Raw genomic sequence first — 13,879 nt, 5'->3', positions numbered from 1 at the left:
GCTCTGTGTTTCTGGTCTTTCTTTTTTATTTCCATACTCCCCGCTGTCTATGCTGCTGATTACATAGAATTTGCTGCTAAACCCTCTTCAGTGATCCCTTCACGCAGTCCTTATCAGAAGGTGATGTCCCGGGTGGAGGACGTGGTTAAAGATGCCCATGTGGTCTCGCCCAAGACTCCCGGGGCCCAGGTGCAGTGGCCACAGCAGTGACTTACCCGCCTGTGGTGGAGTGAGTGATCTTCCCCATTGGCTGTCCACTGCTGCTCCAGGCCAGCAAGCCCTGCATTGATGGCCAAAGCCTCAGAGCACTGAGGATCGGGTTTTCCCATGTGGTTGGTGGACGTCCTGTTCCCAGGTCGGGGAGGATCTCAGGTTTACAGAACTGGATTAGTTCTGCAGCACACACTCCCATCACCAGTCCACAGAGGCTCAGTTCTTATTGATTGACCAATGACCAATTACTGAGAATCCTAATATAATAAACCCCCATGAGCCCACTGCCTGACATAGAAATGAGAACATCATCAATAATTGACCATGAACTTCTTGGGGCAGCCACTGTTGGGATTGTGTGCTCCTTATTCTGTTACTTTCTAGAAAAAATAGAGTTGAGTCATATCTCTGTGTATTCCTGAAATGTGTGTTTTCTAATTTAGTAATTTCTGATAATATGAAAAAGGAATTATTGTGAATGTAATCTGGAACTTGCTTTTTCCAGTCTGTGTTGTGCTGGTGGCGTTCTTCCACATTTCCCCTCTCTGGGCTGCATTCTCCTTCTGGGGGGATTTGCTGTGGCTGTCTCAGGTTAAACGTTCCCCAGTAGATGGGCCAGCCCTCTTGCCCCAGGAGTCTGCTATTCCAGAGCTGTCCCCAAAGGGCATTCTCACTACTGGCTATCTTAGATTCCAAGCTTTTTATTTGCCTTGGAGGCAGGTGTTGAGTTTAGAGTTGAAAAGCTGGTTTCATCATCTTTTAGACAAGGTGATCAGGGACCTATTTTGTTGTTTAAATTGGGGGACTTTGGATAAAACTGAGCAAGAAATGGAACCAATCAATCCAGACATATAAATGCTTGCAGCTGAACACATTCAAACCCATGAACACATGCAATGTGTGCACTATACAACATGCACACACTTATGCACACACGTAAGCACTCTGGTCCCCCAGGCTGGGAATTGGAGGTGGAACTGGAAATCAGAGCATGAGAGGAGGGAGGGCTGGTGACCAAAAAATGCTTCTGGAGGGAAGCATGGAAGAGGCCTGGCTCAGTCCCCGCCCTCCAGAGCTGTGGGGCCCTCGGGGCCACTTGGAGCCCACGTTCGGTGCTGCTAGTGTTCCACATGGGGCATGTGTTAGTGAGTCCAGGTTTTTGCGTGGACATATTTGTTTCTCTCTCTTGGGTGAACGTCTAGGAGTGGAATAACTGGGTCATATGCTAAGTGTCTTTTTGCCAACACCATCCTGTCCTGATAAATGCAGCTTTATAGTAGGTCTTGAAATCAGCTAGTGTGAGTTCTCCAATTTTGTTCTTCTTTTAAGAAGTTGTTTAGCCTACTCTAGTTTCTTTGTCTTTCCATATAGATATTTGAATAAGCTTATCAATATCTGCAGAATTTGTGTTGAGATTTTGATTGGGAGTGTACTGAAACTATAGATCACTTTGGGGGAGAGTTGACATATCCAGCATGGTCTATTTATTTAGGTTTTCTCTGATTTTTCTCATCAATATTTTGTAGTTTTCAGTGTATACATTTTATTTCCCCATAACTTACCCCTAAGTATTTTATAATGTTTAATGTTATTATGGTGCTATTTTTAAGTTTCAATTTCTGATTGTTCATTGCCAGTATATTAAAATAAATTGATTTTCGTATATTGGCATTTTTTCTTTGACCTTGTTAAATTCACTTACTAGTTCTTGTAGCTTTATTGTAGAATTTTGGGGATTTTCTAGGTAGACAATAATGTAATATGTTAATAGAGACTGTGTTATTTCTTCCTTTCCAGCCTGCATGCTTTTTACTTCACTGTTTGGGAAGTCCAGTATGGTAATAAACAGCAGAGGCAAAAGTGAATGTTCTTGCTTTATTCTTGATTTTAAGGGAAAACATATAGTCTTTCACCATTAAGTATGATATTAGCTATAGGTTTTTCACAGATACTCTTTAAAAGAAGTTGCTTTTAATTTCTAGTTTGCTAACAATTTTTATTCTGAATGGATGTTGAATTTTATCCAAAGCCGTTTCCGAATCTATTGAGATAATAATATGTTGCTTCCTCTTTAGTCTGTTGATATGGTGAATTATATAAGTTGATTTTTTAACACTGAACCAACCTTGCATTCTTGGGATAAATCCCACATGATCATGACCTTTTATCTCTTTTACGTATTTCTGGATTGAATTTCATTGATAATTTTTGCGTCTATATCCATAAGAGATATTATTAGTAGTATACAGTTTTCTTGTAATACTTTTATTCAAATTTGATATCAAGATTATGCTGGCCCTCTAAATTTCATTGGGAATGATTCCTTTCCTTCTATTTTTCTGGAAGAGTTCATGTAGAATTGGTTATATTTCTTCTTTAAATGTTTGGTGGAATTTTCCAGGGAAGTCATTTGCCCCTAGTTTTGTTGGTTGAAAGGTTTTAACTGAAAATTCAACTTCTTTAATAGATATGATACTATTCAGGCTACCTACTTCTCTGGAATAAGCTTTCACACTTAAAAAAAAAAGTGCCAATTTTATGTACATTATTAAATTTAGTGGTATGAAGTTATTTACATCATTCCTCCATCATGCTTTTAATAACTGTAAGATTTATAATGATGTTTCTTTTTCACTCCTAATATTGCTATTTTGTGTCTCTTCTTTCTTTTTATTATAATTTTCCTGACCAGTCTGGCTAGATGCTTATTCATTTCATTGTTCTTTTCAAAGAAGCAGCTTTTGGTTTCATTGAAATTTTTTTCCATTTTCTACTTCATTATTTTTTTGCAGATTTTTAATTATTTATTTTGCTAATTTTGAGTTTAATTTGCTTTCTTTTCTTTAAAGTGCAGACTTAGATAACTGATTTCAGGACTTTCTTCTTTGTGAATGTAAGCACTTACTGATATAATTTTATCCCTCTAAACACTATTTTAGCTATGTTCCGTGTATTTTGACATGTTTTGTTTTAATTTGTATTTAATTCAAAATATTTTCTAATTTCTCTTGTGATTCTTTGAACCATGGGTTATTTAGAAGTGTGTTGGTTAGTTTACAGTTCTGCAGGGTGTTTCTAGTTATCATTTTGTTGTTAATGTCTAATTTAATTTCTTTGTGGTCAGAAACATACATTGTATTAGTTCAACTTTTTAAATATGGGTTGAAGTTTATTTTACAGCCAGAATATAGTCTTTTTGGTGAATGTTTCATGTGTTTGAAAAGAATGTGTATCTGTTATTGTTGGGTGGAGTGTTCTGTAAGTATCCATTAGGTCAAGTTGATTGACGGTGTTGTCCAGGCCTTCTGTATCCTTCCTGATTTTCTGTCTACTTGTTCTCTTGAAGCTGAAGTCCAGTGACCAATCTGATTTATCTGTTTCTCCTTTCCCTTCTCAGTTTTTTTGTAGCATGTGTTTTGAAAGTTGGCTGTTTGGTGCTTACACATTTAGAATTGTTATGTTTCCATGGTGAATTGATGCTTTATCATTATGTAATATTCCTTTTTATCCCTGGTAATATTTCTTTTGTGAAGTTGATTTTGTTTGATATTAATATAACCATTCCAATTTTATTTGATTAATGTTTGTGTGGTATATTTTTCCATCTGCTTACTTTTAACCTATCTATGTTTTTCTATTTAATGTGAGGCTTCTGGTAGATAGAATAGAGTTGGATCCTGAATTATTTAATCTAATTAAAAATCTCTGTTTTTTGGTTTTGGTGTTTAGATGATTTGCATTTAATTTAATTTGATTTTTGTTCTACTTGATGTAAAATATCATTTTGCTAATTGTATTCTATTTGTTCCATCTATTCCTTTTTATCTTCGCCCTTTTTTTATGCCACTTTTTGGTTTAGCATTCTTAATTATTCCCTTTTATATCTACTTTTTGTATACATCTTGATATAGTTTGGATTTATGTCCCTGCCCAAATCTCTTGTTGAATTGTAATCTCCATTGTTGGAGGTGGGATCTGGTGGGAGGTGATTGGATCATGGGCGTGGATTTCTCATGAATGGTTAAGCAGCATCCCCTTGGTGCCGTCCTTGAGACAGTGAGTGAGTTCTTGGCAGACCTGGTTGTTTATTTATTTATTTATTTGTTTATTTATTTATTTTTGAGACGGAGTCTCGCTCTGTCGCCCAGGCTGGAGTGCAGTGGCCGGATCTCAGCTCACTGCAAGCTCCGCCTCCCGGGTTCACCCCATTCTCCTGCCTCAGCCTCCCGAGGAGCTGGGACTACAGGCGCCGCCACCTCGCCCGGCTAGATTTTTGTATTTTTTTAGTAGATACGGGGTTTCACCGTGTTAGCCAGGATGGTCTCGATCTCCTGACCTCGTGATCCGCCCGCCTCGGCCTCCCAAAGTGCTGGGATTACAGGCGTGAGCCACCGCGCCCGGCCGACCTGGTTGTTTAAAGGCATGTAGGCCCTCCCCTGTCTTTCTCTCTTGCTCCTTCTCAGGCCACCTGATGTGCCTACTCCCCCTTCACCTTCCACCATGCTTGTAAGTTTCCTCACAATTCTGCCTCCCCAGAAGCTGAGCAGATGCCAGTATTATGCTTCCTGTACAGCTTGCAGAACTGTGAGCCAATTAAACCTCCTTTCTTTATAAATTATTCAGTCTCAGGTATTTCTTTATAGCAAGGCGATAATAGCCTAATATGTCTTTTCAAACTTATTTGGCCTAAGATTTACAATATAAACCTTTACTGTAACAAAGTATACCTCTGGGTAATATTACGCCACTTCATCTGTAAGTGGCCGGACTTTAAGGCAGTGTACCTCCATGTCCTCTTTTATATTCCTTGTGTTATTGTTGCCATGTTTTACTTTTACTTATGTTAAAAATCCCACAATGCATTGTCACTATTTTTGCTCTGGACAGTCAATTAGTTACAATGCTTTTTATATTTATCTTCTTTTAAAATAATTTCTAGAGCTCTTCTTTTCTTTCTCTCTTTGTTTTCTCCCCTAAGACAGTCTTGCTCTGTCGCCCAGGCTGGAGTACAGTGGTGCAATCTTGGCTCACTGCAACCTCTGCCTCCTGGGTTCAAGCAATTCTCCTGCCTTAGCCTCCCAAGTAGCTGGGATTACAAGAGCACACCACCTAGCCTGGCTAATTTTTGTATTTTTAGTAGAGACGGGGTTTCACCATGTTGGCCAGGCTGGCCTCAAACTCCTGACCTCAGGTGATCCACCCACCTCGGCCTCCCAAACTGCTGGGATTACAGACGTGAACCACCGCATCCAGCCAAGAGCTCTTCTTTTCTTGTGTGAATCCAAGTTTCTATCTGCTCTCATATTCCTTGGCTCGAAGAAAATTTGAAGAATGTCTTATAGTACATGTGTTCTGTTAATTAAGTCTTTCAGTTTTTGTTCATCTGAAAAAGTGTTCTCTTTCATTTTTGGAAGATACTTTTAGTGTCATGGGGTCGACAGATTTTCTTTCAGTATTTTAAAGATATACTTTGGGTCGTGTGATTTCTGATTAGAAGTCTGATGTAAACCTTACCTTTGTCCTTATGCTCATAGTCTGCTTTTAAAATGTGGATGCTTTCAAGATTTCCCTTTTTACCTTTGGTTTTTGTCAGTCACAGATTTAATGTGACACGTCTAGTCATTTGTAGTGGGGATATAGTTACCCAATTTGGGGTTCTCTGAACTTTTTGGATATGGGGCTTTATGTATTTCATTATTTTTAGAATATTTCTCAGCTATTACCTCTTTGAATATTTCTTCTGCCCTGTCCTCTCTTTCTTCTCTTTCAGGGACTGCAATTATATCCATAAATGAGGATTTGATATTGTCCTAGAGCTTTTTGATGTTTTGCTCTTGTCTCCCTCCACCCTCTTCTTTCTCTTTGTGTTTTAATTTGGTCAATTTATATTTACATGTGTTCAAATTCAAAGCTTCCACACCTGGTTGTATCAAGTATACTGATGAGCCCACTGAAGGCAGCCATCTTTGATATTGAATTTTGATTTTTACCATATCCATTTGACCCTTTCTTATAGTTTCCATCTGTCTCATGAAATTACCCATCTCTTCATATATGGTTTTAATGCTTTACCCTTGATCCTTTAATCTATTCATCATAGTTATTTTAAAGTTTATGCCTGATAGCTGTAAAACCTGTGTCACTTTACTTTTTATTTTTAGAGATAGTGTCTTGCTCTTTTACCCAGGCCGGAGTGCAGTGGTGCCATCTCAGCTCACTGCAGCCTTGAACTACGAGGCTTACACGACTCTCCAGCCTCAGCCTCCCAATGTGCTGGGGTTATAGGTGTGAACTGTGTCCAGTCCCTGGGTCACTTTTGAATCCAGTTTTGTTGATTTCTTTGCTGACAATGGCTTGGTTTTTCCTTGCTTTTTTGCATGTCTTATAATTTTTTGTTGAATATCAGACATCAACATTTCCTTCTGGAAGCGCGTGTGTCTCTTTTTCTGTCAGGTCATTAGTGTGTAGGGGGAGGTGGATGAATCAATCTGGTCAGACATTGACGGTGGTTTGGGTTTTGTTGTTACTGTGGTTGCCTTCAGTGCACCAGTGGCTTGTGTTTAGGGTATGTCAGTGCTTGCGCTTAAGATGAGGGGTGGGGAGGTCAGTGCATTTGCTCCACCCTAAGTTTTCACACGCCCCTGCATGCCTGACATTCAGAGGAGATCTCTACACACTTCTGCCTTTCCCCAGAGGCAGGCTGATGTTGCTTTTTGAGCTGTGCCTGCTCGGCTGGAGCTGGAGACAGGAGGGCTCTCTGTTGTCCTGGTCCAGTGTCAGTCTTAGGCAGGCCCTTTGCATGTGGGACTTGGAGAATGAGACTTTCTTGGGCTTCCTGCTGCCCCTCCCCGGGACAGACGAACTCTGCTCTGTATTTGTGGTAGTTGTTGTTTGAAAGAGTTTCCCGCCCTCTTTGCCATAGTGATCCTTTGAGGTATTGCACGGGATCTGGGGCCCAGGACTATTTCCCATCCATCCTTCTGGGTAGAGGGTTGTTTTCTTCTACCCTCCCCCTAACACTTTCCATCTGGAAGCTCTTTCTCTGGTGGTCTTTATAGCCGGGTCCCAGGCGTCTGGGTAACATAAAAACACAACAGTTGTCTTCCTCATGGTGGTTTTCACCGTGTTTCCCAACATCTTACTATCCCACAGTGCGAAGCTTGAGGACTGAGTGTGGGGACAGCACCTTCAGGCCACTCCCCCAACCAAGAACCCTCCACTTCAGCTCAGCCATCAGGAAGGCGGCTCTCTGAAGAGGTGCTGCTGCCATTAAAGTTGGTATGTACCTTCAAGGAAAGAACTTACAAAATACATGAGGATAAAAGACAGAGACGAGGTGTACAGGGACAGTCGATTTATTTGGCTCACATGGGTTCCAGTTTCCTGCTGGAATGAGAAAGGGACTCTGGCAGCCGGGACTTCCTTGAGGGGGTTCCCAGGGTCACAGAAGGTCTGAATCATTTTTCCATGTTCTCACCCCAAAGTTCAGAGCTTTCCTTGAGCATGCTTTTCATCTGCCCCATGTGTACAGTCTAGGGGTCCACTAGATGCTGGTTCATGGAGGGATACAGGTGTGTACCCCTGTGTACCAGGAGCAGCTGGTCAGCAGCAGGAAGGGGCGCTGCAGGAGATGGGTCTGCAGAGAACAGTGGTGCAGGGGGGCTGGCAGCACCCAGAAGATTGGCAGGAGAGAGTCACATATATGATGGGCCTGCAGCTCACAGGCACGCACACAGAGGGCTGGCAGGAGGGGGCCACACGCACAATGCGCATGCAGCTCACGGGCATGCACACGGAGGACTGGCAGCTCACGGGCACGTAGCAGGATGCCTGGCAGGGGCTGGGTATGCAGCAGGTTGGCTGGCAGCCTGGGGAGCAGCTGGTTTGGCACATGGTGGTGTGTGGCTGGGCTGGTACTGGGGAGGAGGGTGGTGACGTCTGGAAGCCGCTTCTCTGGTGGTCTTTCTACCTGGGTCCCGGGCATCTGGGTAACACAAAAACACAACTGTTGTCTTCCTCCTGGTTGCTGCCACCATGTTTCCCAACATCTTATTTTCCCGCGTGCACTTTCCCGCGTTTGGCTCTACCATAAATATCTTTGGCCTCGAGGTTAGTTTCTTCTGTAAACAGGATGTTCTGGTTTGACATTATGCAGGTTTTTTGTCGATTTTTTTCAGGCTACTACTGTGCACATAGCACCACTGGCTCGACTCAAAGTACCACATCCTGTTGTTTCACTTTTGTTTCGTGCTATCACGGAAGATGTTGAGGCAGTCATGTGTTTTGAGCTTTTAGTTTGTAGAGTAAAACTTTAAAGCACAGGTTGGCACACTGTGGTCTGGGAGCCACATTTGACCCACGGCCTGTTTTTCAAATGAACTTTGATTGGATCACAGCATGCCATTAGTTTCTGTGCTGTCTGTGGCTTCTTTTGTACTGCATTGGTACAAGTGAGTAGTTATGGAAGAGACTGTAACATGCAAAGTCTAAAATATTTGCCATCTGCCCTTTGCAGAAAGTTAGCCAACCCCGCCATAGAGTAAGCTATGCAAGAAGTTATTTGTTCATTCAACAAATCTATATTGTGTAGTAGCAGCAAAGAGGTCTCGGCCTCAAGAGCCTTCTAGCAGTGGGCAGTGAATAAATGAGTAAAGGAAGAAATGAATGCGTGAAATAATTCCATACAGGGCTGAGTGCTGGGGAAAAATGGGTTCAGGAGATAGTAATAGGGATGCCAGTGGGTGGTCTGGGGGGAGCCTCTGTGAGGAGACATTGTGGCCATGGAGAGAGTGAGGATGCTGCTGCAGAAACCGGTATGTCCAGGGAAGGCAGGAATCCTGCACTCTGGGTATTGGGCCATGCGTGCAGGAAAACTGGTCAGATCATGAGGACCCAAGAACCAAGCATCAAAATCCCATGCTAGGGGATCTGGGGTTTGGGGTTAGGAGTTGGATGGAAAAAGAATCAGTGAACCTGAAGACACACCAGTAGAAATTATCTTGTCTCGAAGAGGAGAAAGAATCAAGAAAAATGAAAAGACGTATGAGACAGTCCTGAACTGTCTAACATACTAGCAATTTCAACCTCAGAAAGAGAAGAGAGTGATACTGAACCATAAATAAGTTTTGAAAAAAATAATGGCCCAAGGCACCAAATATGATTAAAAAAATAACAACTTACAGACCCAAGAATCTCAGAAACCTGTAGGAGGATCAAGACAAAGAAAGCCATATCCAAGCATCAAATAGTAAAAGTGATGAAAACCAAAAATCAAAAAAATACTGAAGACAGTGAGAAGAAAAGGCACTTTTCATACAAGGTACAAGGTTCTTGCAAGGATGAGAAAATCCCTCACTTCTCAGCAAAAACAGTGGAGGCCAGAAGACAGTGGAGCAACTTCTTTAAAATTCTGAAAGAAAATTTGCCAACCCAGAATCCTATACCTGTGAAAAAAATCCTTCAAAACATGTTGAGGTAAAAACCTGTTCAGAAGAGCAAAAGCTGGGAGAAATCCTCCCCTGCAGATGTGCACCGCAGGCAACGTGCATGGATGTGCTTTAGGTTGACTAGGACGAGGCCAGTGGACCCTGACCTGCAGGAAGGAGTAGAGGGCATGGGGGAAGGTAAAGGAGTAGGTAAATATCAAAGATGCATCCTCGTTCTTCTGTAATTGACTTGTAAAACAACTAACCTTTAAAATGGGTTACTTGGTGACTAGGGCACGTAGGAACATGTGATCACTGTGGCGGCCTCAATTCTCTTGGTTTTTAAGTGTGATTCTGAACTATAGCAGTGAAAGGAGTTGCCTGTGACAGGACTGAACTTGTGGCCTCGCCCGGCTTGTCCCTAGGCCTTAAGGTCACTCCCACCACATGGCCACCGATCGGCTCTGGGTCCATAGACTTGTAAGTTCTGTCCACAACTCTGAGACCCCACTTGGTCTTCATCCTGGGAGGGGATTTCATTAACATGGTGTCTGAGTTGTCCAAAGCCTCCATGGCAGGTCACCTGTATCCACCACCAGCAGGCACAGGAGGACCCACACAGGAGCAGAGGGTGCCCCTGGGAGCTGCCTGGGATGGAGGGAGTAGCTCTGCCCTGAGAGATGGCTCATCCCCCTACCGTGTGACACCACCATAGAAGAAAGCACTGTGGCCAATCCGTCAAGAGAACAGACTGGAGTGTGAGGAGGAACGTGCCATCCACACTCCTGCCCGCTGCTTCCCAAGTGCAGGAGCCTTCTGGAATTTCACGCCAGCTCCTCACTTTCCCCCATGCTGCCTCTGCAGGGGTGAGACTGATCAGCCCCTCAGTGTGGGAGAGGACCAGACATGAGTAGCTCAGGCCCCCTCCGTGATGGGTCCTCCTGGGCTCCGTCTGCAGAGGAGGTGGCCTGTGGCCACTAGTGCTTCTCGTGGGAAGTGGGCACTTCTGAGGCGTGGTGTCAGGAAGCTCACTGTGGTCACACGCCTGAGCCATGCTCTGCAGAGGCCGACGTGGCTGATGTTTTCATCCATCTTCTCTGTCCCAGCTGGTTCAGGACTTCAGGATGAGTCACGTATTGAACCCTGAGCCCACTATAATTTGGCACAGTGGTAACGACCATGGATTCCAGAGTGAAACTAAGCAGTCCAGATCCCTGCGTCTCTGCAGTGGCGCGGACATGCACCCATTATGCAAATGATCTAGGACTTGCATGATCTGTAAAATGGGGTATCGGCCACCCTGAATGCTGGCAAAGATGAATGGGATAACCTCGTAAGATGCCAATCACAGCCTGGCACAGCGCTAGACTTCTGTGCATTATTGTTCCCCCAATACTCATCATTATTATTCCACAATATGGAGCCCAGGAGCTTGGCTCTTGTTACTCGGGAAGACCCTGATGATGACTGAGCTTCTCAGTCGAAACGGGGCCCCTGGTGCAGTGAGTGTGACTGTGCTTGTGTGAGTTCCAGATGGCATTTACAACGGGGGGACCTTGAACATCCATGAGGCGGGCCCCTGGCCTCACTGACAGCCCTTCACCAGCTACCCCCGGCTCTGTTTCCAGGAAACACACGGTCTGCTGAATGATAGGGAACCCCCAGCTGAAAGAGTTTCCTGAACTGAGTAACCTCAACAAGAAAACCCAGAAAGATCAACCGGAGAGGGCAGAGGAGGAAAAACCACCCATGAGGAAGATGCCAGGGGTCTTGTTGCCAGGATGCCGGTGGCCTGGGTATAAAGGCCACCCAAGGAAGCAGGCTCCAGACCAGCCCTGTCCTCTGCGCCCCCCATCTGTCCACACTCCATCATGTGCCACACCAGCTGCTCTTCGGGCTGCCCGATGGCCTGCCCTGGCTCCCCATGCTGCGTCCCCAGCACCTGCTACCCACCCCAGGGCTGTGGGACCTCCTGCTGCTGCTCAGCCCCTTGTGTGGCTCTGCTGTGCCGGCCCCTGTGTGGGGTGTCCACCTGCTGCCAGCCGGCTTGCTGTGTGCGCAGCCCCTGCCAGGTGGCCTGCTGTGTGTCCGTGAGCTGCAAGACTGTTTTGTGTGTGGCCTCCTTCTGCTCAACCTCCGGGTGCTGCCAGCCCTCCTGCCCCACCCTGGTCTATAGACCGGTCACCTGCAGCACCCCCACCTGCTGCTGAGTGAGTGGCCTCCTAGGACCCTTGTAGGTGTGAGGTCGGAAGCCAGCAGGCTCTCTGAACTCCTGCCAGGCAGTCCCCACATCCTCTCACAGCAGACTTTCGTCACCTGACCAGACCACCTGCCTCCTTTGCAGCACGGTCATTAGATCCCGACCAGTGAGTCCATGTGCCTTTCTACAGTTTCCCCAGGTTCTCAGCCTGGGTTATCCACAGGGCCCTCTGCACTGTCTGACGTTGGGTCTCTTGCAAATATCTCATAAATACCAGATGCTGAGCGCTCACCTGAGTCTGTGTGATGCCTTCTCCTCAGCATCTTTGCCACACTCCTTCTTCAGGAGGTTTCTTCCCCAGGATTCTGGAAAGTTTCTTCCCTGCAGAGAAGGCGCAGGTACCAGATGACTGTTGGGCCTGGTGAGCAACCTCCCAACAGCACCGTCTCGGGCTAGTGGGCCACGCTCCTGAGCTTGGCCTGATGGGAACCCCCAACCCGTCACATCAGGCGTCCTTTTGCCCCACTTTGTTCCTTAAATTTATGAGGTCAGTTCTTACTCTCTTCTGGGTGAGATTGAGGACAAATCACTAATTTTGTAGTTTGATCCATTTTAGGTAAAACAGGCCTTCTGCTTATTAGCTGGTATGTGTAACCCACTCTTGTCAAGAAATTAAAATATTAAACTGAATTTAATTCTATAGCTACTCCTTCATCCAACTGGATGGGAAAGAGGTTTGTGGTGTTGATAAACAAAAAATCAAGCTTTTAAGGAATTAAAGTGAGCTTTACTCAGAAATTTTACCGAGGACTATAGAAGAGCGAGGTTTCTAGCCCAGGGGCAGCTCTGTCAGAGGCTCGGCTCCCTGTTTCAGCTCACACCAGCCCGGGGGCAGCTCTGTCAGAGGCTCGGCTCCCTGTTTCAGCTCACACCAGCCCGGGGGCAGCTCTGTGAGAGGTGCTGTTTCAGCTCAGAGTTCATATGCAATTGGTGGGAAGTCAGCATGTGCAGATCACATCAAACTGGTTCAGAAGCTGCATGGAAGCAGAATCCCATCCAGGTTTGGGGGCAGGAGCACATCTGGTTATGGACCGCGGAGGCGTCATCGCTCGCCCTGTAAGACATTATCTTGTGTGCAGGAAAAGGCAAGGACCAGCATCGTTTATCTTTTAAAGAATGTGGTGACTCAGGCAAGAGACATCAGGGGCCATGTGCTCTGTCTTGTTTTGTCTCAAAACCATCTCTGGAGAGCTGAGATGTGAGACACTGGGGCTTTGTGAAGTTTTGCTGGCAAGAAAAGCCAGCACACAGGGCTTCTTACGTTTGCTACTTGGTCTCACGAGTTCCCACTTTTGGTCATAAATCAACTGCCTGGTTGCATTTATAAGACCAGTGTTTATCATCCCATGTGGCTAGGAAAGTTCTTTCCTAGGAAGATCGATAGTGTACAGTTGTAGTTGTAAGGAATGAGCGCTGGGCTGAGCGTTTATTTTTGCATATTTATTGGAAAGCACGCTTCAAATCGCATCTATTTTTAAATTAGCATGATCTGTGTTTTTTTCCTAATGCGATGTTTTCCTGCACCTAACACGACACCTTAATAGGACAATTACAAGGATACTACAATCATTCATAACAGCACATATTTAATTACGTCAAACTGAGTTACAGGTAGGAAAAAAATGTGATAACCATTTAACAAAACCAGAACATACGTTTGTATGTTTTTTCATTAACTGTATTCTTTAATTTTATAAATTTTTGTATCCATACTTATTAGAGTCTTCTCTATGAAAAGAGCTGATCACAAATGTTTTTAGAGAAGAATTCAGAACCATAGCTGTGGATGACAAAAACTTGGAATAGCCATGGTGAAAAGTTGATGGAAGTTTCCAACTGACAAGGAAATTTAGCATTTTAAGATAATAATCAGAATCATACTGACAGTGTCACATCAGGACTATCAGACTTTTAAATTTCACATAATCTTTAGAATACTCACATTAATAACATTTCCATACAAACATAACTTTAGAAAAGA

At 44.3% G+C, this 13,879-nt stretch overlaps 2 protein-coding genes across 2 annotated transcripts; one reads left to right on the top strand and one right to left on the bottom strand.

The window, feature by feature from the left end:
- Nucleotides 1–7,666: 7,666 nt before the first annotated feature.
- LOC117095798 (keratin-associated protein 12-3) lies at nt 7,667–8,281 on the bottom strand. Its single transcript, XM_033232552.1, has one exon. It carries the CDS (start codon nt 8,104–8,106, stop codon nt 7,816–7,818), a length of 291 nt encoding a protein of 96 aa, XP_033088443.1. The 5' UTR covers nt 8,107–8,281; the 3' UTR covers nt 7,667–7,815.
- Nucleotides 8,282–11,470: 3,189 nt separating this feature from the next.
- LOC117095736 (keratin-associated protein 12-4) lies at nt 11,471–12,528 on the top strand. Its single transcript, XM_033232439.1, has one exon. It carries the CDS (start codon nt 11,510–11,512, stop codon nt 11,846–11,848), a length of 339 nt encoding a protein of 112 aa, XP_033088330.1. The 5' UTR covers nt 11,471–11,509; the 3' UTR covers nt 11,849–12,528.
- Nucleotides 12,529–13,879: the final 1,351 nt, after the last annotated feature.

Source organism: Trachypithecus francoisi, unplaced genomic scaffold, assembly GCF_009764315.1.
Source record: "Trachypithecus francoisi isolate TF-2019V2 unplaced genomic scaffold, Tfra_2.0 Contig00090, whole genome shotgun sequence".
Taxonomy (NCBI): domain Eukaryota; kingdom Metazoa; phylum Chordata; class Mammalia; order Primates; family Cercopithecidae; genus Trachypithecus; species Trachypithecus francoisi.
The sequence above is the reverse complement of the archived record's forward strand: the minus strand, read 5'-3'. Positions and strand labels throughout refer to the sequence as shown.